Consider the following 27,816-nt stretch of genomic DNA (forward strand, 5'->3'; position numbering starts at 1 on the left):
CAGCAATGATCCAGGACTTCAAACTTGTCACAGGGGGAGGGGGTCACCATCTTGGAAAGTGTCTGCGACACTCACATGCTCAGTGGGCTCTGAGCAGCTGTTGAGAAGCTAAGCTTAGGGGTTGTCGCAAATTATCAAGCAAAAAATAAGGTTGGCCTGTAATAGAAGCTGATGCTACAAGGCTGATTATTAAATTCTGACGCCAGTTGCACTGGTTTCTGAGCTGCCATGTAGTAATTATCTGTATTAATTAGCCATATATTGTGACATTTATATTCTATGTGTACTGTATATTGCGAGTGGGCCTCTAAGCTCAGTGACAGCAGCACAGAGCATGTGCAGTGAATCAGCAGAAAATAAGGTGGGGAACTACTGGGGCATCTTTGGGGGAACAGATCTTGCCTGCTAAAGGGCTGTGGTTGCCTTAGGCTGGTACAGAAGCCCAAAATATAATGAACATCATTTATATCCTACTTCTTTAGTTAAGCTTTAGTTCTCCTTTAAAACACTTTCATTTTTTGATGTCACTGTTCCTTTAAGTTTTCTGTTTATTATTGTAAAGTGATGCCTAACTTGATATAGGGGCAAATTCATTTAAGGGCGAATGTTTTGCTTCTCCATAAAGCACGATACTCAAATTGCAATTACTGCTGTTCAAAAAATAAAAAATATATTCAACAAGTAAAGAAAATGCAAAAAAATGCAAAGTGTAATATTTTATTACAATATTTTGCTTCTTGCGCTCGGTGTGTACAGTTAGTGAAAATGAACAGTACCTTTCACAGGCAGACTTGTGCACGGTCAGTCTGCTTTACAAATCACACAAGCAGTCTCAAGGCACACAGGGAGTCTCAGTGCAGACAGCCAGTCTCTATGTTTCCTGCTTTACTATTTTTAAGTCTGAAGACTAAAGTCAAACAATAGAATAAGGAAATGGCTGTTACACTGGATAACAATATGTGGGTGTGACAAGTACGAATTTTGTGTTGCACAGGCAAAAGTTGAGAAACCCTGAAGCAAGATAACGGGATATGTGTAGCACATTTTAGTGAGGTTTAGAAATCACTGTATCTAGAATGAGCAAATGGCTGGAGAGCAACAGGCAGGGTATCTCTACTATGAATACAAAAGAATACTATTTATTACACAATTAGTTATTTGTATTTGTAAGGATATTCTCCTGGCAAGGGGTACCCATTCAGATGGGGATACCAGTACAAATGCCCTCCATACCTCCCAACTGTCCCTTTTTCGGAGGGACAGTCCCTCTTTTGACAGCTCAACCCGCAGTCCCTCATTTGTACTGGAAAGTCCCTCTTTTCTCTGCACTGAACAGCCAGAAAAAGAAACAAAGTTTCTCACTTAATTGGCTTTTATCAGAGAGCACAGAATAACCAACAGGTGCAAATAAGATACTTTGTAACAATTTTGAGACACAAAAAAACAGTTTAGCTAAAGAGAAATATTTTCAAACTTTCATAACCTGCCAAATTTTGTAAAATGAACATGGTAATTAGAGGGTGTGGCCACAGAAAGGGGCGTGGTCAAACATTTCTTGCAAAAAATATTTTTGTCCCTCTTTTTACTTCCAAAATGTTGGGAGGTATGCTTCCCTAAAAACATCCACTGGGCTCACTTGGAACATGCAAAGTAACAATGCAGGGATTCCATTCCGGAAGCACACTGCAGCTCTGAAAATGCTCACAAGGGAAGCGTAACAAACGGAACACTCATAAATAATCAAGGATTTTTGTGGAGTGACAGATTTATAAAAGAACGAATGTGCCATTTTTTTACTCCCCTACACAGTCATTTTAAAAAATGTTCTCATTTCATATATATCAGATATAATAGGAAAATTATTGATTCCCAAATCAACATTCATTGATATTTATGGTTATTGTGACCTGAAATTTCTCAACCTTTCCCCATATATATGGGCAGCATGTGTTCGTGTGAAATGTGCACTTACAACTAAATCAATTCAAAGTAAGACAGACAATTATAAATTCCCAAATATATATATTTATTCATTTATTTATTTATTTAACCGCTTTACATGTGCAGAGACAGCTTTGTCTTACCTACAAATATGAGCTGAATATATACAGAGAGGAGTCAGAGAGGAGTCAGTCAGGATAAATCTCCTGTATAAACAGACTGAGCTGTCTCTCAATGGGCTGAGGAATGGAATGAGTTTTCTCTCACCTGTATATATACAAAAAGGGGAGAATGGGCAGAGAATGAGCTGTCTTTCACATGTTTATATACAGTGAAAAGGGAATGGGCAGATATGTAAACTGTCTCTTGCCTGTATATATATATAGCCAATATATATACAGATAGGAGTTAATTGACAGAGCTGTACCTGTATTTCATGATCTCCCACCTAAATATGTTTTTTCGTGCCAGCACGGTTCAGCAAGAAAATCAGCGTTACCGTAAGGTCCCATAATGCTGGCTGTCATTACATGCAGTCACAGTACACTGATCTCTACAGCCCATATTACACATTCTGCCAAGAGAAAGAGATTTTTTAAAAAAATACGCTATGATCACTGGTTTTCATCCTGGGAGAAATTCAACGCTTCCCAAACTGCCAGCAATGGCTTCCCATTCTAGGAAATGCTGGCAAACCATAGATCACATCACTAGTAAATGAAGACTTCAGTGTTCTCTCACAACACACACTACGGTGCTGTGCATTCGTTAGAATGAAAGTAGTTGCCAGTTGGTTAGGACATTTGATTGAAAAGGGAGGTTTGCATGGATGTGCCCAAGTAGTATTTGAGGTGGGACACATGATCCCTTATCTGTGTGTGTGTGTGTACATATATATATATGCATACCACAGTGGAATAAACCATAACTAATAACATTTTTGTAGTGTTTATCTTCTTTATCGTTATTTACTAGTTTTGGATAAAGCACCCATTTAATCAAGTCAGAGTGCGGATACACACCTGTATCCTGTGTGTGTGTGTGTGTGTGTGTGTGTGTATGTATATATATATATATATATATATATATATATATATATATATATATATATATATATACACACACACACACACATACACACACACACACACACACAAAGAGTGATTAATAGAAACTAAACTCAAACTTCTCGGTATTAAAAGTGAAAAGGGCAGAGACCAATCTATTACAGAGAGTTATATAAGGGCACAGATATCAAACTACCTCTTAGCCCAGTTAATACTCCTGTAATATGCTGAGATTAAGTCCTATTTTAAAGGTCAATAGTTTCCCCTTTTTTGGCCATATACATTCACAGCTGTAAAAGGCTCACCCCCTCCCATTTTAATCATCTGGAGAACAAACAACGTGAAGCTGGTCTGGGCTTCCCACACTACCTGTGCTTGAACTCCCATCTCCCAAGTCTCTAGGCCCACAGGGTAAAAGACTCAATTCTGATGCTGCCACAGGACTGGCGTGATGCCTTATAGGCCCACTATCTTCCTCCAAGGCTAGGAAAACCTCTGAGAGGCAGGAGTTTTCTCGCATGAGTTCCTCTTGACGTCTCTCCAAATCTGAAAGTTTCTTCAGGTATCCACCAAGGTCCTCTCTCAGTACTTTGGCTGCATGGTAGCCAAAGAGCTGCCACTCACTAGCCAACTTCTTACTCTTCAATCTGTCATCGTCTAAGAAGCAGCAGAGGTCTTTCAGCTCCCTGTTCTCCTCCTGAAGACGGTGGTTGACTTGCTTCAGTTCACGAATTTCTGTTAAGTGACCTTGTAGTTGCCGGTTAACCTCTTTGATTAGGCGCCCTCTTTGGATAAGGGCAGACATTTTCTCTGCTTCTTCTTCCCTCAGCTTCCTCACTAATTCTTCCTTACTATGTGAAAGCATCTCCTCATCTGTAACCTTTGACAGGTCCCTGCCATGAAGGCCACATTCTTCATTCATCATTAATTTGTTTAAAAGCAAACTATGTCTGATGTGTAGTCAGTGGTGGGGGTGTAATATTTTGTTGCTCCTTTTTAACCACCAAGATGCTCTTCTTGTAGAGATTCTTCTTGCACCCTTCTTTCCGTATCTCAGCCCAAGTACAATATGAAAGATCCTGGATAGAGTTTAAAAAAAAAAAAAGATAAAAAAGTATAGATAAAATGCCGGAGAAGTTGAAATGAATTCTTCCTAAAAGCAAGAAAGTATCATTTTAATATTTTGTTTGTTTTAATCACTCTTTCTTCTCATATTGGTTCTGAGAAATGCTTCTTTTTATATTCTCTCCATGTTGAGTAAATGTTATATTCGTGGAAATGTAATGTTAATGGTGGTGTTCTTTTCAGTAGTTGCTATGATTTGTGATGGCCTTGCTTAGTTTCAACTTAGTGTTTCACTTGTGAAAATATAGATGAATCTTGAATAACAATTACATTGGTAACTGGCAAAATTCAGTTCCATCCACTCCACAGATCTTTGAGTAGTAAACACAATCACTACCAATTGACTCAGTAGCAATGTAAACCAATACAAACGGTTTGCATTTGTCTAATTTTTCATACCGTTTTGAATCCTGAATTTTCAGTTTCTGATGCTCAGTGTTGACAGCAATCTCCTAAAGCATTAACAGATTAATTCAGGTCCAGTTCAGACAGGCTTTTGGTGAAGCAGCAGGTTGGTAACACTGGGGTTCCTTATTATGACATGTGCAAATAGCCTTTCCTTGAGGTCTCCTTCTGCCATGCATGAAGAACGATGGATATGTAGCCAGGAAAATTTTTCTAGAGGCTGAAGTTAAAAAGCTTTCAGTGTCACTCAATTGAACATTCAATGGCTGGTCTCTGAGTACAATGCTTCTGAGGGCAAAAATCAGATAGATACACATAATAAGTTACATAATAATAACAAATACGCAAAGAGAATGCACAGAGTAAAAAACTATAGCAAATTATCATACAAATTATATTATAGAGAAATAAAATAGCCAGCAAGACCTGTGTTTAAGAAATAGAAATTAACTGAAATGAATGAACTGGGTGAAAGAGGAAAACAAACAAATAAAAGAGTTGGAATTCTGAAAGATTTTTCCGAATACAATTCATACTACCTACACTTAGGGGCAGATTTATCAAGGGTCGAAGTGAATTCAAGGGAATTTTCGAAGTGAAAAAATTTGAAGTTCAAAGTAATTTTTTGGATACTTCGACCATCGAATAGGATACTACGATTTCGAATTTACTTTGACTTCGATTCGAAGTAAAAATCGTTTGAATATTCGACCATTCGATAATCAAAGTACTGTCTCTTTATAAAAACTTCGACTTCAATACTTCGCCAAATTAAACCTGCCGAAGTGCCATGTTAGCCTATGGGGACCTTATAGACCATTTTTCGAAGTCTTCACACATCGAAGTTAAATAGTTCGAACGTACGTTAAAATCGATCGAATCGTTTCAATCATACGATCAAATGATTTTACTTTGATCGTTCGATGGCCAAATTCAGTGAAAAATACTTCCACTTCGATATTCGAAGTCGAAGTATTTCAATTCGAGGGTCGAATTTCGAAGTATTTATCACTTCGAAATTCGACCCTTGATAAATCTATTCGTAATCCAGTAGTTTTGTCATTTTTCAATTCAAGCTGCTGAATACTGAAGTTCCCCCTAGCTAATAATAAGATAACAGATATATATCTGCATTTAGCAATAGTTTTAAGATTTTATAGGACACAAAAAGGGTTCATGTGAAATCTCTCCCTAAATGAAATTTAAGCTGGGCTTTGGGGAGTATCTAAGAGAGCAAATAGTCAATCTTTATAATAAAAGGACCTTTAGGGTGGGTTCCTCCAGTCACTGTTTAGGCCCCTCTATGGGGGCTAGCCTCATAGTTTTGGATTTACAGCTGTAAGCATTATAGAAAAGCCTGCAGGAAATGGCCTGTGCAAAGGAATTGTTTCCCCCAGCCTACATAAAAACAATAGCCATATAAGATGTCTAATAAACATTTGCATTTATATTTAAAATACAGTAAAACAGATCATATGCATTTTAAGAATATCATGTTTTAAACAAACCAAAATATCTGGATATCTGGAAAAAGGTGAAATAAATATCTCCCACAGTTGATGCTGTGATCAAAGAGATTTATTTGTGAGAGAACGGTGAATAGAAGGTAAATGTGATGTGAGAACAGTCAGACTAAAATGGAAGGATGTGAGCTGAAAAGGCAGACAGGGAGGGATGGAAATATATGATATATACAGTATATGGATCCTGAGCTACAGATATACTGTGAGGGATGATTAATGAATTGGATTCATGGTTGGTAAAATGGATACGGCAGTGCAGATGTTAGATGGGAAAAAGAAAAGCAGAGAATCAGGGACACAAGGTGGGAGAAATGGTGATAGAGCACAAGAACACCAAAATCAGAGATGTGAGAATGGAGGAAGAGAGAATGGAATGGGGGGGGGAAGCAAGGGGAGACTGCAATGAAGGAATGCAGAGCCATAACAGTAAAACAGACATAAGACAGATAGAAATACAAGAATTAAGAGATACTGTTCAATAAAAGACAGAGGGCTAACCTGCTCTTGCTGCTGATGGGAGAGAGTGGGAGCGATAGAGGCGGGGGAGGGGAAGAGAAGAGGGGGGGATAAAGGGAGGTGTGTGACGTCAGATGCTGTGTGTGCTCAGGAAATCCTGTATACAGAACAATCCTGGCACACACACACACACACACAATCTCCTGAATCAATCACTCTATATTTACATACACACACAGATATGCACATATAAATAAAGTGTGTAGATAGAAATGTGAGAACAGGTACAGTATATGTATCCTTTTATACATGCACTGTCTAATTATATTTTCCAAAAGCCCAAAAAATTCAATACTGCCTCTACATTATTCTTGGGAGGAGTGCCTTTCTGACAGACATCCAACATTTAGAGGCCACGCTGTAATGGGAGACTCCCCTGTGGTATGGAAAATCATTCAAACAGCCTTCTTCCTGATTACCGTGACATGTAAACATGTTCATACACAGGAATATGCAACCTGTGGCTTAAATACAACCCCAGCATCCCCTATATATTTTTGTAATGGTTGGTCAGTCATTAAGGGGCCATCTATGGCATATTTTCCCTGTGCAGGCTTCTTGGTGCAGTAAACATGGGTAACAGAAAGGTTAATGCATGGATGGGATTATATGCACTATTAAATGAAAAATCAGTAGGTACCTTGGCAGAGCCTTTGTGCAGTATTAAATGGGCAGAGGGGTTGGGTCTGTATAGCACAACACATACAGAAAGGGGGTTCTCTGCAGTATTGATTAGTGTTGCCACCTGGCCGGTAAAAATGATGGCTGATCCCAATGTTATTAATAGGGAAAAAAGATAAATATATGGGAAAGTCTGTATTGTTTTTTTCCAGAAAAGAACCCCTGAATCCTTCTCGAAAGATTCGGCCGAATACAGAGCCAAATCCGAATCCTAAATTGCATATGCAAATTAGGGGTGGGAAGGGGAAAACATTTTTTACTTCCTAGTTTTGTGACAAAAGGTCATGTGATTTCCCTCCCTGCCCGGATTCGGTTCAGCCGGGCAGAAGGATTCAGCCGAATCCGAATCCTTCTGAAAAAGACTGAATCCTAGCCGAATCCCGAACCGAATCCTGGATTAGGTGCATTCTTAATATAAACAAACACTGCAATGTTCATCAAAAGTGGGGCTTGAAACATAAATGTAACTGATACATAGGGGCAGATTTACTAAAGGGTGAAATGGCTGTCGCTAGCTAAAATTCGGCAGAAATCTAATCTGCAATTTACTAGTAGAGGACAAAATTTGATAGCAAAGAGACTGTCGCTAGTACAGTTTTGTGCCCTACCACCAGGCGAATTTTCGATCAGGCGAACAATCATTACTTCTCAAATTTTACAGAACGTTACCTCTTTCGCCAGAGTTTCATTTGCCAGCTTAGACCTGGTGAATATATCAGATGAATGTTCCGTAACATCATATCTCGTATTCCGTAAAGTCAAGTTCTAAAAAATGCTTGCTTTTTTTCATATTTTAAAGTGGGATTGCCTTCAAAAGGCCTAACTATTAAAGCTTTTTGTGTTAACATTTTTTTCCAACCATTTGAGGGGCATGTTAAATTTTTTTTAGGGTGGGCTCATGTCTAGGGCATTAGAGGATCTATTTTGTCTTTAATATGCTTTCTTTGACATTTGTAATAATAAGTGGCCAGTTCAAGCATTTGCACCAACATCTCTAATAAAGACATATATAAGACCTATATTTACCCACTCTATTGAAATTGACCTAAGCATCAGAGTGCTAATGAAGTTTCATAGGCAGAAATGAACGCTAGCGAAAGTTCGCCTCGAAATGATCGAGTTTGGCTGCAGAGACACAACTTGGCATTTTGGTGAATTAGCGTAGTGGTAGCGAATTTATGGCTGCCGAAATGGCACAAAGTGTGGTTAACACTTTGCTGGCAAAAATTTGCCCTTTAGTGAATTTGCCCCATAGAGACTGACTTGCTGTGGGCACTTGCAATATAATATAGTATAGGCAGGCTCTCTTTACCTCACAAGAAAATAATTCCCTGAAACATTTTTAGGATGACAGTTGCAAAAGAAGGCATTTTTTGTGTGATTACACAATCCATTGTTTAACCAATGATGATTTCCACTTTCTATAACTGTATCATTCGGAGAGAGAGATCAGACAATGATTTTTAATCACAGGAACACAGGTTGGGGGGCAGGTACACCGTGCCTCTCACTGTAGTAATGTACATGGAGTGCCAGTATCCACTGTTCTCACGTTGTGATTCATAGTGCAAGTACTCTCTGGGGGTCATTTGTAAACCCTGAACAAATTTGCATGGGGCAACCAATGAGATGTTTGCTTTCACTGTTCAACCTGCAGCTGGCTGAAAAAATGAATCACTGATTGGTTACTATGGGTTACTGCCCAGGTGCCAATTTGCCCAGTGTTTATAAATGAGCCCGACTGTTTCTCAATGTATTAAAGGAGAACTAAACCTTAAAATGAATGTGGATAAAAATGCCTTATTTCATATACCGAACTTGTGACAGTAGCCTAAAGTTTCCGCTTCTTAATAGCAGAAATGATTCCAGGACTTGTCACAGGGGGTTACCATCTTGGAAAGTGGCTGCAACACTTACATGCTCAGTGGGCAACTGTTGAGAAGCTGAGCTTATGGGTCGTCACAAATTATCGAGCAGAAAATGAGGATGGCCTGTAATATAGCAGCAATGATCCAGGACTTCAAATTTGTCACAGGGAGTCACCATCTTGGAAAGTGTCTGTGTCACTCATATGCTCAGTGGGCTCTGAGCAGCTGTTGAGAAGCTAAGCTTAGGGGTCGTCACAAATTATCCAGCAGAAAATGAGGTTTGTCTAATATAAGATGATGCTACAGGGCTGATTATTAAATTCTGAGCCTAATTTCACTGGTTTCTGTGCTGCCATATAGTAATTATCTGTATTAGTTACTAATCATCCTTATATTGTGACATTTATAGTCTTTGTGTACCGTATATTGTGAGTGGGTCCCTAAGCTCAGTTAGTGACAGCAGTACAGAGCATGTGCAGTGAATCAGCAGAAAAGAAGATGGGGAGCTACTGGGGCATCTTTGGAGACACAGAATTTCCCGCTAAAGGGCTGTGGTTGCCCTGGGCTGGTACAGAAACCCAAAACATAATGTACAACATTTCTAGCCTACTTCTTTAGTTATGCTTTAGTTCTCTTTTAATGAGTGTGTGATGCTGGTACCTACTGCTTCTCACTGTATCGATGTAAATGGAGTGCCAGTATCCACAGCACTCATGTTAATTATTTGTGGTGTCAGTTCACTACCTTCCACTGTAAAAATGAGCTTGGAGTGCTAAACCCCACTTCTTCTCACTGTTTAATGTACATGGTGCTAGTATCCATTGCTTTATAATATATTTTTGTGCCAGTACTGCTCTCACTGCATACTGTGCAAGGGTACACGTACCAAACGCTTTTCACTGTAGTATGTACATGAAGTACCAGTATACATAAATAATATTTTAGGGTGCAGCACCACTGTTTTCACCTTTATAGACTGGGGTGGACATACTTATTTATCTCACTGTATAAAGTGCTAAAAATGTACTGTAACACAACAACATTTGGCCCCTAAACTTTGTCAGCAAGACATTTTCTATTAACATATATTGCAGCTGCTTATTATGGTTCCTGGATCCCAGCAATTGCAGGGACTGTTTCCCCTATATTTCTAGTATACTCCTGTTTTTCAGTACGATTGGTGAGGTGTATAATAGTAGCTCTGGTAGAAAAAAAAATACATCCAACAAGTTAAAACCTTTTGTCCTAGCAAAACCCACCTACCTACTAGTTGATCAATTATGTAGCACACACAAGGGATGTGGCCAAAACCTGGGGCCCTATGTACCAGACATTTCTTTTTGCAATGACTACCGGAGCTTTGATCCAGCACTCAGCTCAGAAAGCAGCATTTCCCAGGGCACAAGTGCTTAGTAAATAAACATTAAGGGACAAACTCTCTCTTACCGCTCTAGCGCTTGGCCCAGGAAATAAAAAAATTACCACTAGGGCATCATTTGAAAGATGTGTTTTGCTCCCACTGTTGGCTTCATTCTGTTACTGCTCATGTTCTAATTGCAAAGGACTGGCAATCACTTCACACCAAAAATTATGTTTTTGGTGACCCTGCTTGAAAATATAAGGTAAAAGGCATTGGGAATACTCAAATTTATAATGTGCTATAGGGAATTCTCATATTTATAATGTGCTATGTGATTCGTTCTGTGAGACCAATAACTTTATGTGCTAAGAGCAGAGACACTGGGCACTGTAGACCTGAACTACAATACCTCTGAAACACATGTTAGGGGACAGGTGGGGGGACGCCTATGTGTCCCCCTGTCCCTCACCAAGGCTCAATGGCAAACACAACCACAATGTGGAAAAATGGAGGCAAAATTGCATGTGCATAAATGTCTTGCATGTGTATCATTGGCATTTGTGCCCAAATACTATCCTTGCACTTACTTTTACTTGTGATGAGTGACAATCAGCCCACCCAGCCTGCTTTGATAAATACTGCACAAGTGTACCTTTTGACACTAGGAACCCTGGAATTACAACTGCCCTTGATGTGATGGTAATTCCAGATTTCTGGCAGCAATTGCTGCTACATGTATGAGACCCATTATCCGGAAATCCATTATCCAGAAAGCTAAGAATTACAAAAGGCCATCTCCCATAGACTCCATTTTATCCAAATAATACAAATTTTTCAAACTGATTTCCATTTTCTCTGTAATAATGAAACAGTACCTTGTACTTGATCCAAAGATATAATTAATCCTTATTGAAATCAAAACCAGCCTATTGGATCTATTTCATGTTTAAATGATTTTGTAGTCCACTTAAGGTATTAAGATCCAAATTAAGGAATGATCCATTACCTGGAAAACCCAGGCATTTTGGATAACAGGTCCCATATCTGTACTAATTTTTCAAGCAAATCAGATGCTAATGCTGTTATTAATGCAGGGCGCACTAGCATGCCATATGCTTGCACCCTATTAATAGCAATGCACAAGGTATAACTAATAAGTATTTTGGTGCTTTTTGCGCAATTGCACTGGGCAAACTCAGCTGGTGGCTGCAAATACTCTGGTATTGTAGGTAAAACTGCTGCATGGTGGGAAAAACATGGCAAATTACATCTACAAACTGTACTTTGCATAGTGTGCTGTATTTGTACATGGATCTTACTAGTCTCTATGGATCTTGGTGCTCTGATATTGTAGGGGAAATGCTGTGTTGTGGGAAAAAAACATGGCAAATTGCATCTAAAAACTTCATTCTGAATACTGCGCTATTTTTGTTCATTAGCCTATTTGTGCTTTTTTTTCACTAGTCTCTATAGATATTGGTACATCTGGTCCTGCCCACCTGTCTGCCCCAACCCACAGGTTGTGCACCCCCATTGTGCTTTTTGTTCTCACTGCTTCTGAGGATTTTGGTAGGGCAACCAAAGTGTTCAGGTGGAAATGATTGACATCAGGTGACTGGACTGTTACTGCAGATCACGATGTGAGTGGGGATTAAATCTGTGTGACAGGCAAGCAGATGGGCCACTGACAAACTGTGCAACATCTAATAATATGGTTATTATATGGTCTTGCCTTTTCTGCTTACCCCTAGTTATGCTATCCTATTATGTCACCCATTACATTCTCCTAAAATGGCCCTATTTGTCCCTATATTGTGAAAAATCTGCCCCTAGTTTGCACATAGAACACAAAAAAAGTAACTTAATTTCCCTAGTTTTCACAAAAATCACTTTACTTTTTGGTCAAATTGGCAGCAGAGGTACAAGTCCCAGTTGGTATTGTTGGCAACCCAGACAAAAGTGTTGTATTCATTTTCTATGTCCTAATACAATTTTTGCAAAGAAAATGGGTACAGGCACTCAAAGGCAATGCAAACAAAGGACGTGCCCCTTGATCTTTAAGTGACCTAATAAACAAAACAGACACGTCCCGTTTGCATTGCCTTTTGAGTGGCGGTACCCATTTTTCTATGCCTAGTAGTAGTATGGTGGAAGTGCCATCTACCTAGGGATCCGTGTACCCGGCAAAAACATTTCTTAAGGGCAGGGGCACACGGGCAGATTCGGGGAGATTAGTCGCCTCTTCTGCGGGGCGACAATCTCCCCACACTGCCTTCCCCCTGCTATAATAAGAAAACGCCAGCGCAATGGCGATTCGATTTCCGAAGTCGCCCGAAGTCGCCTCACGTGGAAACTGCGGAAAACGAAGTGCCGCAAGTGCATTGGCACAGGAGATTTTTCATTTTAGCAGGCGGAAGGCAGTTCGGGGAGATTGTTGCTCCGAAGAAGAGGCGATTAGTGTTTAATATGAAGTTGAGTAACCCAAATAGTGGATTCAGTGCATCTAAAAACCTTTTTGGTCAAAGTGGGAGAAGAGGTTCTGATGGCAACAGATACTTTTGGCAACAAGGAAAAAGTTTTTCACCTGACAACAGAAATAAGAGCTCTAAACATAATTATATTAAAGGAGAAAAAAAGCAGTTTATTGCCAATAGATTAGCCACAATAGTGCATGTTATGAGACTATATCTATTCTGCAGAATGTTTTTACCATACCTGAGTAAACAGCTCTAAAAGCTCTCTCTGTTTGTTTAGGATAGAAGCTGCCATATTAGCTTGGTGTGACTTCACTTTCTGCCTGAGTCTCTCCCTGCTCACTAAATACTGTAGCTCTGGGCTCAGATTACAGCAGGGAGGGGAGGGTGGAAAAGGGAGTGGGAGAGGGATAGAGGAGCAAACTGAGTATGCTCAAGCCCTAGCCCTGGAGGTGAAAACAGGAAGTCTAATACAGAAGCCCATGTGTACACAATAAAAGGAAAGAAATGCAGTATTTCTTTTGACAGAGGACTCAGAGCAGCATTACTTTGAGGGTTACTAGTGTATTTATATAGGCCTTTCTGATAAAACTTATTTAATTTTAGCCTGACTAAATTTTAGCTCTGGTAGTGATGGTATGGCTGGAAAATAAGGTTTTAATTCTCTTTCTTCAGTGTCACAAGGAGCTGTAAGCACTAATAAAATGGCAGCTGTTGGGCTATCTGGCACCCACAAAGTAGATTTTTTTTGTCCCCTGGCAAATGGGAGTTCTATTGCGCAGAGATAAAATGCATAACTTGTGTTCAAATATCGGGTGTTCGGGCATTTGAAGCAGGGAACTGCAATTGCAACCACCACAAAAATACTTTTTACTGACAAATGTAGGCGATGCGAACAAAACAATAAACAGACACTCCCTACTTTTTTTTATTTTTTATATATTCAACACTAGAGAACTCCCTGAATCCCCCAAGGCGCTTAGTCTCGCGAGATGAGATTTGTGACGTCGAATTTCGGTGTTCTGCAAGAGCCAGGAAGTTGAACCTTACCTGCTCTGCTTTCCGGGAGTGCGGACTATATTGATAAAATCGAGGCTGAAAGCGGGCCTGTTGGCGGTATGCTATAGTGGGAGACTGTGTTGAGTCTTCTTAAAATCGCACACAGTGAATGATTAAGGGCACCCTGGGGATTATTAGGGATATGAACACGCTGGGGATTCTGTAGCGATTTGGTCAGGTTCATTCATATATATGCTGATCTGCCAACTGCATGGCCTGGAATTATTGTGATTTGTAACAAAAAAAATATATATGTGTGTATATATATAATACACAAAAGTCATGAATATCTTGTAAATGATATCCTTATAAACAGTGAGTTCTGATGTCATCAGTTATAAATGGTGAGTTCTGATGTAATTTCTGTCACATGACTCACTGAAATTTGTGTATTATAATAAATAAAGTACTCCTCGTGTTTTTATATGGTGGTGAAACTCCTCGGTAACTTGTGATATCCTTTTACATTTTACAATAGGGGTACTTTATTCACGGTATATTGCACCTGGGCACTAGCCCAAAACAACCAATCTGATTCCACTTTTCAGCCAGCTGCAGGTAGAAGGGTGAAAGCAAACATTTGATTGGTTGCCACGGCTTATTACCCAGGGACCAATGTACCCATATTGTTTGCAGTAGTAGATGATTTGGACAGTCCTCAACAGGGTGGTGGTTTTCCAGCCAAATTGGGCTACTAATTTAAAGTCCAGGCTGGTTTTGAAAGTACTAGCCAAGGTACAGATTTGGGATACCCTTTGGGCCTTTGGCTGGTTTGTACTTTGGAAACCAGCCTGCGGCTCCCAATGCATGTTGGGTAATGTAGTTTTTGTTTATCTGCCAACTGCCAAGTTTAATGTAAGACTACAAAACCCAGCATGCAATGGGACTGACTTGTGTAGAAGTAGAGTTACCAGATTTTGGAGTCTGTAACCCAGTCTCCCATCACTCTTAAGCATTCTCGCATTTTCCAGTGACTTTACTCAATTTCAGAAAATTTGGGGGCAACAATCTGCTGGCCAACAAAATGTCTAGAGGTTGACCTGTTTTAACAAAATTTATTGAAATTGTATATGTATTAGGGCCTTATGGTAGAGTCCTGCAGCGGGTTGGGTACCCGCGGGTTACCCACAAAAACCTGCGGGTAGAAGTTCGGGGTGCGGGTATAGATGCGGGTCGGGCCGCGTGTCTTCTCAATAGTGATTTTTTTACTCCTTTTTTCTGGTCACACCTACTTCCGATGATGTCACTTCCGGTTTACAATGACAGCACTTCCTGATTTTTGATGGTCAGTCGCGGGTCTGGGTTGCGGATAAGGTACTTGCAGGTCCAAGTTGGTAAGAATGCGGGTCCGAGTTGCGGCTCAAGTACGGGTTCCAAAAAAATGGACCCGCGCAGGACTCTATGGGGCCACCTATACCTCCTGAGCAGGCCCGGACTGGCAATCGTGGGCTGGTGGGAGCTGTTTGGGCCTCTTTGTGGGCTGATTGGGCCTCTGTGTACCTGAAATGCCAGGGCCTATTTTAATGCTCAGTCCGGACCTGCTCCTGAGTGCCCCTCTGTACTTGTGCCCCTGGTGACAGTCTAATCTGTACCGTTTTGTTTCATGGAAAAATTTGTAAAAATTCTAAAAAGGCGTTTTTTCACAAATACTCATTTAATTTTTAGACTTTTTTTCACTGCACATATTGTGCTGTTTTTGGGCTACTTTTGAAGTGCCTCTTGGCTGGTTTTGGGCTGCTTTTGTATTTGACTGGTTTAGAAAATTAGACCTGACAACTCTGGTCCTCATTGTAAATAAGTCAGTGCTGGACAAGTCTTTCAAGTATATTTAGATATTACACTTCCAGTTTCTGAGATTTTCACAATGGCATTTGATTATGTCTTGGAGTAGCAATTTAACTAATATTTTTCTCCCCCTGCAGAAATCACCAGTATGACTAATGAGCTAGATGTGTTTGTGGGTAACACCACACTAATAGATGAGGACGTCTATCAACTCTGGTTGGATGGATATTCAGGTAAAGTCTCAATTTACTTCTTTTTTTTCTCTTCTAAGGCACATTCTTACTGTTTTTTTTTAGGAATTAGATCAGTGTCCGGTAATGTCAAATCAGCCAAGTCCAGAAAGTGGACATATTTCCTTTTAAAGGAACAATAACACCAAAAAATGAAAGTGTTTAAAATAATAAAAATATCATGTACTGATCAGTTTGCTTTATATAAATAAGCTGCTGTGTAGCAATGGCAGAAAAAGGCTATATGGAACAGGTTAAATAGTGGATAACAGATAACACCATTATGTTTTACAGAGCTTATCTGCTGTGTAACCTGAGCCTTTTCTCCTTTAAATGGCTGTCCCCATTGCTACACAGCATCTTAATAAACAATAGCAGTGTTTCTGAAGCAAACACAGAAGTTTTACCAGTGCAGGGCAAAATTGCATTATATTTGTATTTCATTAAAACACTTTCATTTTTTTGATGATACTGTTCCTTTAAGCGCATCTCCAAATATCTGCACTTGTTAAAGACAGGCTTATAGAGTCACATATTTTGACATAGAAGTGGAAAGTCGTCCTTGCTATGAAAGAGCAACAGAGCCCAAATAGATCAGTCTCTTTGTTTGAAATTGTTTGCAAAACCTGTGTGATTTTGTTTGCATGGACAGTTCTGTGAAATATGTCCGAGTCCTATACTATGCGGTTACAGAAATGGGCACAGGATGGTGTATTAATTGCTTCTATCTATGTGACAAATTGAATTACAGTGAGTGATGCTGTTAACAATCGACTGAAAAGCGGCATTCTGGAGCAAACTGGTGCAGGAGCTGATGTCTTGGAAAGTGACACAATGGATCATTACCGTACATTCCAAATGATTGAGAGGCTTCTTCATTATCCTCCAAAACTTGTGCAACAGCTGCTTTTTCAGATACCCCCGTACAAACAAAGCATGTTAATTGAAAGGTAGGAAAGTGAGCCAAAAGAAAACTATTGTACTGTATTGTCTTCTAATACTCATTGTACAGTTTGGAGGTCAATTATTACCCATATGGTTAACATGTCTCATTGCAAAGCAATGAAGTGTTTTTTGTGTAAGAGTTATAGAAATCATGCAATGTATACCTATGGATTATATACTAGATAGTTTTTATGATTCTTACAAAGAGCTCCCAACAAGACCTCAAAACAGCTGTATCTGGCTATAGGAAAAGCACTTGACTAGGGCCTTTTATTTTGGGGTGCCAGTGAACCCTATATTCAAGATTGTGACAATACTACACCCAGTACAGTTCATACACACATCAGTAATGCTAATGCTGGATAGGGCTGCACGGGTTAGGCTTGTCTGCGTCTGTGATGCCTGTGTACATGAAATAATATCAGCCTTACTAAATAAAATATCCAAAATCTGATATTGGTGCCAGGACTTTGGCTGTGCCCTGACTTGGTTCAAATATAAATAGATTGTTTCTATTATTGGGCGATGCTTCTTTGGCTATTTATCACAGTGGTCCTGGTTCTGTGTTTTAATTAGAATGTTTTTTTAAAAAACTCCAGTGTATAAGTGTGCTTTTATGGCATTTATTTTGATGTACAGCTAGACATATATTTTAATCAATGAGCCAAATTAGCCTGCCTTTTTTTACATTACTTTTGCATGGCAATGCCCCATCGCCACCACTATTTTAGGTTACCGTATATACCCGAGCTTTCAGCATCCAAAATGTGCTGAAAAAGTCTACCTCGGCTTATACTCGGGTCAGCGGTACCCGATCCGAGTAGCTGAGATTGCAGTCGCTTTTAATCATTCCTATACCAACAGTTCACTTGGGGAGAGACTGCAATATCCCACAATGCCCTCTGTTGGTTATATGAAATAATAACAGTGCGCCCTCTGTTGGTTATATCAAAGAATAACAGTGACTGCAATATCACACAGCGCCCTCTGTTGGTTATATGAAAGAATAACAGTGCGCCCTCTGTTGGTTATATGAAAGAATAACAGTGACTGCAATATCACACAGCGCCATCTGTTGGTTATATCAAAGAATAACAGTGACTGCAATATCACACAGCACCCTCTGTTGGTTATGTCAAAGAATAACAGTGCGAACTCTGTTGGTTATATGAAAGAATAACAGTGACTGCAATATCACACAGCGCCATCTGTTGGTTATATGAAAGATTAACAGTGACTGCAATATCACATAGCACCCTCTGTTGGTTATATGAAGGAATAACAGTGCGCCCTCTGTTGGTTATATGAAGGATTAACAGTGATGGCAATATCACACAGCGCCCTCTGTTGGTTATATGAAGGATTAACAGTGACTGCAATATCACACAGCTCCCTCTGTTGGTTATATGAAGGATTAACAGTGATGGCAATATCACACAGCACCCTCTGCACATGGTAGTGGGACAATGCACACAGTAATCCGTTTGGCAATTCTCTGTCACCATCAACTTTGCAAAGAAGTCCGGTTGATCGCTGGGGGGTCTCTTTGGCGGAATGTGCGCTGCTGGGAGACAGGGCTGTAGTTGTCTCTAGGCTTATACTAGAGTCAATAAGTTTTCCCAGTTTTCGTAGGTAAAATTAGGTACCTCGGCTTATACTCGGATCGGCTTATACTTGAGTATATACGGTATACGGCAATCTAAGAACTACAAAGTAATTTGTGAACTTGGGCAGGAAGGTATTTGGGAGATTTTTTAAAACCATTTTGCCAAGAAGTCCACAGAATGTCTTGACATCATAATTTCAATATACTCTGTCCTGCAGATATGCAATACATCGCCTAACAATATTTTATTCTTTGCCTTCAGAGCTGCTTCGGTCTTTCTTGGAATGCTGTTATTTAAGTTTTGAACTGTACAAAGTAGGATACTGAACCATTCTTTGAGGGATGAGCTGGTTAAAATCTGCCTTGCAATTCTCTAAAGGTTCATTTGGTTTTTAGAAAGGGCATAAAATACACACTTAAAAAAAAACAGTGTTTATGGTGAATTAGGGTCATGAAATATAGGAGCATTGGAAGGACAATACCCTGCTGTATAAAATGGCCTTATATTCCTTTGCCTTTCTAAAACCATGAAAGCTGATCACTGGACCTAAGGACTCCCATAAGATGGCTACCTCACTATTCTGGATTGACCACCAGATGGCAACAGACTTTTTGCACTGGCTTTCTCCAGGCCTAAGCCTATTCACATGTAGGAAAAAGTGTAAAAGAAAAAAAAAGACAGCTCATCAGATAATATTACAGGTATGGGACCTGTTATCCAGAATGCTCGGGACCTGGGGTCTTCCAGATAACTGATCTTTCCGTAATTTGGATTTTCGTACCTCGAGTCTACTAGTAAATTATGTAAACATTAAATAAACCCAATAGAACCCAATAGGCTGGGTTTGCTTCCAATAAGGATTAATTATATCTTAGTTTTGATCAAGTACAAGGTACTGTTTTAATATTACAGTGAAAAAGGAAATCATTTTTAAAAATTTGGATTATTTGGATAAAATGGAGACTATGGGAGATTGCCTTTCCGTAATTCGGAGCTTTCTGGATAACAGGTTTCCAGATAACTGATCCTATACCTGTACTTGTTTCAGGTGTCCAGTTGTGTGGTCCTTACATTAGGATATATTTATTTGTGTATTGGCCTTGGATACATACAAACAGTTTCTGAATGGCAGCCCTGCTTACGCTGTATGTCCTTTGTTGAGCAAAGGACATACAGCGTAGATTTGATTAGCTGTCATTTCAGAAGGCAAAATATTGTTGTATTTAGCAGCCATCCTGTATCTGGGTCTATTACTGTTGGTTAACCAACCTTGAAACAACTCTTCCTTTTTGCTGATGTGTTTGGCATATGTTGTCATGGCTGTTCCCCCTGACCTTGCAATTTTTGTGACTATTCTGTGGAAATCTGTTCCTTTAAAAAAAAATCAAAATTGCAAAAAAGAAGTCAACCTAACATAGCTGCCTTCGTAATTGTGATTTGATTACTTCAAACATAACGTTTAGCATTTGTTGTTTCCATTATCTGACCATTCTCCCCAAATAAAATACAGGTATGGGAGGATCTATTCTCTCTAATGTTGGGCACCTGGTTATTTCTAGATAAGGGATCTTTCTATCACCATACCTGAAATCTGCTAAAAAAATTTAACCATTAACTAAAAACAATAGGATTGTTTTGCCACAATATGGATTTATACAGTTTAGTTAGGATCAAGTAAAATTAAAATTGACTATCTGGGCAATCGTTTTCCTGTAACATTCAGCTTTCTAGATAATAGGCTTATTTGCACTTTATATATAATAATGAGAAGGTATCTCAAGAAAGTAGATACAGTTTAATTAAAATTAGCTAGAGTTAAACTTGGACTTCATTTGTACCTTTTGTTGTATCTTTGTCCAGCTGTACCTACGGTTAAGACAGAGCTTTAGAAGTCTATCCTGTTTTGCTGGGCCAAAAGTTGGAGAACATCAGACAGGCAGTTATTGCCGATTAAATGTTTTGATTGGCAGTTACCCTAGAAAGTAACTTATTTTGGACCCATGTGTAGCATTCTAATAACAAGCGTTAGTAGTCGAATGACACCTAGCATTAGGGATTTAATCGTTCATGTGTGTTGCCACCTTTTGCTCATGTGTCTTGCATTTATCCTTAGATATTATGCATTTGATGAGGCCTTTGTCAGAGAAGTCCTTGGTAAGAAGCTCTCTAAAGGAACGAAGAAAGATCTTGATGACATCAGTTCAAAGACTGGAGTGACCCTAAAAAGCTGCAGGAGGCAGGTAATAAGCTTTTAATTTGTTGTGAACTTAAAGGCTAACGGCACACAGGGCTGTGGATCTGCTTTTCTCCGCCTGCATTTTATACACAAATGGAGAAAAGCAAATCCCCTACCCTGTGTGACATTAGCCTAATGCCTTCTCTCTCTCCTTTTTTCTTTCTTTATGCAAATAAAATCATGTTTTGTTTTTACATTATGGTACCATAATTAACAGTTTAATGTTTACTTTTATTCAGTGCAAGCTTATATTGTCATTTTATTTTCATTGTTTTTAAGGATTTGTGGTACCCTGCCTTTTGCACCAACTAAGTGCTGAAACCATATTCTAAGTGATTTATTTAAGGGGAAATAACCCCCCCTCAAATGTAATATAAAATTGTTCATTACATTATGTTTTTTTCTCTAACATATTTTTTTGATGTTCGCAGAACCCACTCAGATGACTTTGACCAGTCAAAACGCACACATTGTTATTTTTAACCCTTCCACTTACACTTTGTTTCATACGATTATATTGGCATGCGTATGGCCAGCTTTATTTGCATGTGTAAATTACGGTTTAGCTAATAGTTTAGGATTTAGGCAAATCCTTTATGATAGATCAGAATTTTGGTCAAATCTTAATATAGAGAATTTAGTACATCCCTAGTAGTTTATAGGTGGTATCTCCAGACACCATTCTGTATTCTGTAGTTTTCCTCCTCTGTCATCTGCATAGTTTTCTGCCCATTTCTTTAGATTTAAATAGGGATGCGCTGAATCCAGGATTGGGTTCTTGAGTCAGCCTTTTTCATCAGGATTCGGCTTCTGCCTGGGCCGAACCAAATCTGAATCCTAATTTGCATACAGGGAGGGAAATTGCGTGACTTTTTGTCATAAAACAAGGAAGTAAAAATATTTTCCCCTTCCCACCCCTAATTTGCATATGCAAATTCGGATTTGGTTCGGTATTTGGCCGAATCTTTTGCAAAGGATTCAGAGGTTCGGCCAAATCCAAAATGGTGGATTCGGTGCATCCCTTGATTTAAAAGAGACAGGAAAAAAACTATGCAGAGTAGTGTCTGAAGACCCTGCCTGGATCAGTGACCTCCTGTAGCCACAGAGCATGCAGTGATGCTGGGGAGAAAGCATAATATTAGCAGCATTAAAAACACCAAGGAAAAAATGTGATTTAATTTGAAAAAGTGCTCAGAATTTTATTTATCTGAGATAAACTGGTCCCTTTAATTATCTACTAAACAAACAGCCCAAACAGATGGTGCAGGGCTGCCTGTAGTGCTACAACGGAGCCTATTTATATAAATGATTAAAAGGGCTCCTGGATAAACACACACATTTTACTGTGCAAAGTAGCAGTACATCATATTTCAAGCTATATGAGACTCTTACATCGTTTTGTTTTGCCCTGGGATAAAGATGCTGCGTTTTATTGAATGATCTACTTATATACGAAGAAAGGACCTGCACCATGCGATAATTATATTATATTATAGACTGTTTATATTGTGCACCTGTGTTCAGCTTATAATTCTTTGGCAAATATTTTTGCTTGCTGTAATTTTCTTAGACATAGCAGACAAGTAGTCAGAACGACATTCACTTTCTTCCTTAGGAAGGTGCATGTTCTCCAATGGCCACTTTCCACTGGCAGTACTAGTAGAGAGGTTAGAACAGCACCCAATATATTTCTGAATAAAAAGCCTTTATTGGTGCAAGGGCATTACAGCAACATTTCAGGCCCTGCGGCCGTTTATCAAGCTTGATAAAAGGACACACAGCCTGAAACGTTGCTGTAATGCCTTTGCACCATTAAAGGCTTATTTATTCAGAAATATATTGGGTGCTGTTCTAACCTCTGTACTAGTAATTTTCTTACACAAAATTTTATACCCATTACAGTTTGACAACTTCAAACGAGTGTTTAAAGTGGTAGAGGAGATGAGAGGCGCCCTGGTGGAGAATATCCAGCAGAATTTCCTGTTATCAGATAAACTTGCCAGGTATGTATTTAGAAAGCTCTGCTTTCAGGTGCTATGTCTGTGATACAGAAAGAGGTACCCTTGTTATTTACTGTGTGCCTGAACATTTACAGCAGAGCTGACCCTTAAGGATTGTATATATATATATATATATATTAGATATTATGCCCTTCTTCTTAACTATTTTGATCATTCCAGTGTGTGGGTGTTCGGTATATGGATTCTGCAAACATTTCTGAGAATTTGGGTCACGCACTTTTAATGGACACGACTGTGCAGTGCATAGTCCATTAATCCTCATATTTCCATCTGCTCTCTTGTTGTTTTCTCTTACAGGGATTATGCTGCTATAGTATTTTTTGCCAACAGTCGTTTTGAGACAGGGAAGAGAAAGCTCCAGTACTTGACATTTGAGGACTTTGCTACCTGTGCTGAACACCTCATTCAGAACTGGACACTTGGTGCAGTGGGTGTGTATAGAAGAAATGATATGTGTGTATAGCTATCTATATATCTATAGATATATAGCCATTACCTTGCAAAAGTATTCAGACAGACCTTTAAATGTTTCATTTTATTGAATAACACATCCTATTAAATAAATGGAATAAATCAAACCTTACAAAAAACAAAAAATGTTGTTTGCAAATGTGTTCAGTCTGCTTTCTTAAAGCCACCATTTGCACCAATAGTTTTAATTGTTTAGTGGTATGTACCAGCTTTGCACACTGTTCAGCAGCCACTGACCAATGCTTTAAAGGAGAAGGAAACCCTTTTGGCACAAAACCCCTCCCCCCGGGCAAATCCCCTAACTTGTTAGTCACCCCTCCGTGCAGGTCCTCTCTTGCCGAGTTCACGGGCGCCATCTTCGTCTGAGCGCTCTTCTTCCTGTACTGATCTGCGTTTGGCGGCGCATGCGCAGTAGTAGGCATTTGCCAGTTGGATCTACTGCACATGCGCCCGAATTCCACGAACTTTCCGATTTCTTTTTTCGGAAACTTTGTGACTTTCGGCGCATGTGCAGTAGATCCAACCGGCAAATGCATCCTACTGCGCATGCGCCGCAATTACAGGAATAAGAGCCATCGGACGAAGATGGCGCCCGTGAACTCGGCAAGAGAGGACCTGCATGGAGGGGTGACTAACAAGTTAGAGGCATTTGCCCGTGGGGGGGAGGAAGGCCGAGGAGGGAGGGGAGCCTACGAGGGGGAGGGATTTTGCGACAAAAGGGTTTCCTTCCCCTTTAAGCAATTCTTCTCTCAAACATGGGCAAAAGTTCATCCTTTAGCAGGACAATAATCCCAAACACAAACAGCTAATGTCCTAAAATGGCCCAGCCACAGTCCTAATCTCAATCCCGATGAAACCCTTTAACAATATTTTAGAATACAGGCACTGTATTTATTTAGTTATACATTATTTTGTCAATTTAATCTCTATTGTCACTTGCAAAGACAATATATAAGTAGGTCAGCTTACCTCCGACCCACACCAAAAGGCTCTTATCTGTATCCCTTTTCCTTCTGGTTTTTCAGCCCTTATACTTGTGTTTCTCATGCTTACAGATGTAGCAGATGACATGGATATGGATTTAGATAAAGAGTTTCTCCAGGATTTGAAAGATCTGAAAATTCTAATAACGGACAAAGACCTCCTGGATCAGCATAAAAGGTGACATGGAATGAAAATATTTGAATGTTGGCTTTTGCCATGTTGTTTAAAATTATTTACACTGAAAAAAAAAACACACCTTCATAAATACACTGAAATGATGTCTTTATAAACTTGTCTTTTCTTTTTAAGAATTCATAGTGAATTTTCAGATTCAGTGGATAATATGTGCTATTTCTCTTCCTTAGTTTGGTGTGTACATCATTGAGAGGTAAATTGAGTGTCTTCCATGAAATGGACTCGAATTTTAAGGTAAGACAAATCATGTAATCATGTAAAAGTCACATTGTATATTTGAGGCCATTTAACGGGTTCAGGCTGTGTGTGCTCCACTCTTTTATTTATTGTGGCATGGATTTGTATAAATAATATTGTACTTCAAGCTTTTTGCATTTGCATGCCTCATCAAGACCCATCCAAACTAATACTGTATATAAAGATACAATTGTTATACATTACAGAATGCTCCATTCACATCTTGTTTTATTTCAGACACTCTCTCGTGCGCTTGTGAACATTGGCACCAGCCTAACCCATAATAAAGATGTGCGGGATTTTTTTATTGACCTTGTAGAAAAGGTAAGTTCCTGTAAAATGTTATACCCAATATTTTATTTTTGGCTTCCTAGTTACTAGCCTTACTGTCCACAAAGTGCTCTTTAAAGATGTGCCTTTAGTTAGTAGGATGAACTAATTTTTCTTTTCTCTCTGCCACTATGACTTTTAGTTTATAGAGCCTTGTAAAGCTGCTGGTTGGTCTTATTCAGATGTCCAGCTCTTTCTAACACAGTACACAGCCTCAGCTCGTGCTCTTGATGCCTTCAAGTGAGTTCACATACTTTTTATTATTATCTCTGTTTATGGTTGCCAACTCAAACTTTAAAACCCAGACAAAAATTTAAATCTACATTCCTAATTCTGTAGTTCAAATGCATACTCTCTGGCTTCATAGAAACTGTTGCAGTCCGTAACATGCACAAGTTCTTGGGATTCAATGTATGTCTGGGGTGCGGTGACTATCATCTATAGTATTTCTCTCCACCTATCCTCTATCTACATTTATTTCTTTTTAGCTAAGTAAAAAAAAAAAAAGTAGTAGATGCTTTATTTGGCTCTTAGTTCTTAAAATGTTACACAGTGGTAGTGATATGAATATAGTAGTATTTTTTTATAATCAATGTTTATATGTAATTATGTATGTATGTATGTTTTTATAACTTTATTTGTAAAGTGCTGTTAAGGAGCTGCAGCTCTTTACAATGCATAAAAAGTACAATATATATAAAAGTATACACGGGGAAAACAAATCACCTAATAAATATACACAGAAATCATATCAGGACAATGTGGTAAGTGACATAGTGGGAAGGAGGTCCCTGCCCCGTAGAGCTTACAGTCTAAGTGTATAGGAGGCTCACATACAGGCACAAATTGGAGATAAAAAGTGCACAAGGTTAAATTTATTTTAACAAAAATAAATGATGCACTTTGCCTCTTTTCATTTTCTGCATGCATATTAAATCAGGGAGCCTTTGTGACGCGGTATTTTTACAGTACTTCTTTCATGGGAATGAACAGCATTGTGTAAGGGCCTTGAGGCACCTCAAAGTCAGGCAGTCTGTATGAGTTGTATCTGACTGATTGACTTAAGGCAGGGGTCCCCAACCTTTTTTACTTGTGAGCCACATTCAAATGTAAAAAGAGTTGGGGAGCAACGCAAGCATGAAAAAAGTCCCTTGGGGTGTCAAATAAAGTCTATAATTGGCTATTTGGTAGCCCCTTTGTGGACTGGCAGCCTACAAGAGGCTCAACTTGGCAGTATACTTAGTTTTTATGCAATTAAAACTTGCTTTCAAGCTTGGAATTCAAAAATAAGCACGTGATTTGAGGACCCTGAGAGCAACATCCAAGGGGTTGGAGAGCAACATGTTGCTCGCGAGCTACTGGTTGGGGATCACTGACTTAAGGTGACACATGCCAAGACTTTACTCGAAGGTATCAATGTGGTAGTGCTCCAACAGAAATTACAGTAGCGGTGGCCAGAGTTTAAATCAAATAGTAAGGTTGGCAACTATTAACAAGTTAGAGATGTCCTGACCCTACTGTAAAGTGATACTGACCTTTTTCTGCAATGTTAGAATACTAATATGGTAGAATGTTATCTAATAATCAACATCCCATTTAAGAATACCTTGTTAGGGTAGGACTCCACGAGCGTGCAGCGTCTGCATCTGACAGTCGCGTCGGATCAATGCTGCAATACCATCCAACAAAGCAATTGCTTACCTTATTTCTGTTGAATCCGATGTGACTGCGTTTTTGCGCAGCGCGTCGGATCGCACTGAAATCACTCATGGAGTCCTACCCTTGGTCTTTGCAGCTAGTTTATTCAAGGGAAAATAGGGTCTTATGTTTAGGAGCAGATTTACTAAGGTTCAAATTGTAAATTTGAATTGTAGAGGGGTTTTTTTTGGTCAAAACTCACAATTTTGAATTAAAAACTACCAACTCAAATTCGAATCCCAGAGTTATCATTCTCCTACCCTGGAAGTAACTTGAATTCGATAGGTCGCCACTTAAAACATGCCGAGTCCGCTGACCTATTTGAAGAAGAATTCTTTTTTTCAGACAAAAACTCAATTCGAATTGCGTTCAAATTCGATCTGAATCTGGTTAGTTTTTGGGTCGGTAACATTCTATGGAAATTAAGACGTTCATGTTTTTTTTAAATAAGATGCCATTCAAGTTTCTAGGTCATTCGTGTTCATTCAAGGGAAAACAAACTCTAACATTCAACCTTTGATAAATCAACCTCTTAGACATGTTTTTGTGTTAACTTCTAGGCAGCAAGCTCTTTGGGAAAGATACATGGGTACTCTCCGGAGCTGTCTTCTGAAGATGTATCACAACTGATCACTTTGGATTGCTTTTATTCCTGCACGACTAGAGATGTACAATCCTATAGTTCTTGACAGACTGAATACTGTAAATATGAATACAGATATATGTAAATTATGCACTGCACTATCTATTATAATTCATTTCTCCCTCTTTTCTGAACCTGTATACAAAGTAAGGAATGTTTTCATTTCACTATTACCTTACCTCGCTTACATCTCTTATTTCTGTTAATTGGATATATGTATGTAAATAAATATTTGTGTGCGGCTTGTGTAAATATATAAATAGATATATATAGGAACAACCATGATGGCTTTTTAATAAAATAGGTTTTAAAAAAAATTGCATCTCTTGTAAAGGTTTTCAGATGGCTAATAAAACTGAATCTGAGAGTGCTGTTGCAGAGTAAGTGGTTTAGCAGATGTGCAGAGTAACCCTTG

General features: G+C 39.1%; 2 protein-coding genes across 4 annotated transcripts; one reads left to right on the forward strand and one right to left on the reverse strand.

The window, feature by feature from the left end:
- Positions 1-2,009: 2,009 nt before the first annotated feature.
- On the reverse strand, positions 2,010-6,644 carry ccdc85b.L (coiled-coil domain containing 85B L homeolog). 2 transcript variants are annotated; one of them, XM_018257681.2, is made up of 3 exons: positions 6,560-6,644; positions 4,533-4,826; positions 2,010-4,087 (listed from the first exon to the last, which is right to left on the reverse strand). In XM_018257681.2, the coding sequence occupies exon 3, from the start codon at positions 3,931-3,933 to the stop codon at positions 3,325-3,327; it is 609 nt and encodes a 202-aa protein (XP_018113170.1). In that variant the 5' UTR covers positions 3,934-4,087; positions 4,533-4,826; positions 6,560-6,644; the 3' UTR covers positions 2,010-3,324. The 2 variants fall into 2 exon arrangements, with proteins under 2 accessions (XP_018113170.1, XP_018113169.1); XM_018257680.2 differs by having other exon boundaries at positions 2,010-4,826.
- Positions 6,645-13,915: 7,271 nt separating this feature from the next.
- On the forward strand, positions 13,916-27,766 carry fibp.L (fibroblast growth factor (acidic) intracellular binding protein L homeolog). 2 transcript variants are annotated; one of them, XM_018256949.2, is made up of 11 exons: positions 13,916-14,363; positions 15,942-16,037; positions 16,786-16,984; positions 20,700-20,826; positions 22,725-22,825; positions 23,141-23,274; positions 24,370-24,475; positions 24,664-24,727; positions 24,968-25,054; positions 25,203-25,300; positions 27,319-27,766. In XM_018256949.2, the coding sequence occupies exons 1-11, from the start codon at positions 14,345-14,347 to the stop codon at positions 27,386-27,388; spliced, it is 1,101 nt and encodes a 366-aa protein (XP_018112438.1). In that variant the 5' UTR covers positions 13,916-14,344; the 3' UTR covers positions 27,389-27,766.
- The last annotated feature ends 50 nt before the right edge of the window (positions 27,767-27,816 follow it).

Source organism: Xenopus laevis, chromosome 4L (genome assembly GCF_017654675.1).
Source record: "Xenopus laevis strain J_2021 chromosome 4L, Xenopus_laevis_v10.1, whole genome shotgun sequence".
Lineage (NCBI taxonomy): Eukaryota > Metazoa > Chordata > Amphibia > Anura > Pipidae > Xenopus > Xenopus laevis.

Coding starts and splice junctions, on each gene's coding strand:
- ccdc85b.L (XM_018257681.2), bottom strand. CDS start 3,933: ATGATGAATGAAGAATGTGGCCTTCATGGCAGGGACCTGTCAAAGGTT.
- fibp.L (XM_018256949.2), top strand. Junction 20,827..22,724: donor TAAAAAGCTGCAGGAGGCAG/GTAATAAGCTTT, acceptor TACCCATTACAG/TTTGACAACTTCAAACGAGT. Junction 25,301..27,318: donor CGTGCTCTTGATGCCTTCAA/GTGAGTTCACAT, acceptor GTTAACTTCTAG/GCAGCAAGCTCTTTGGGAAA.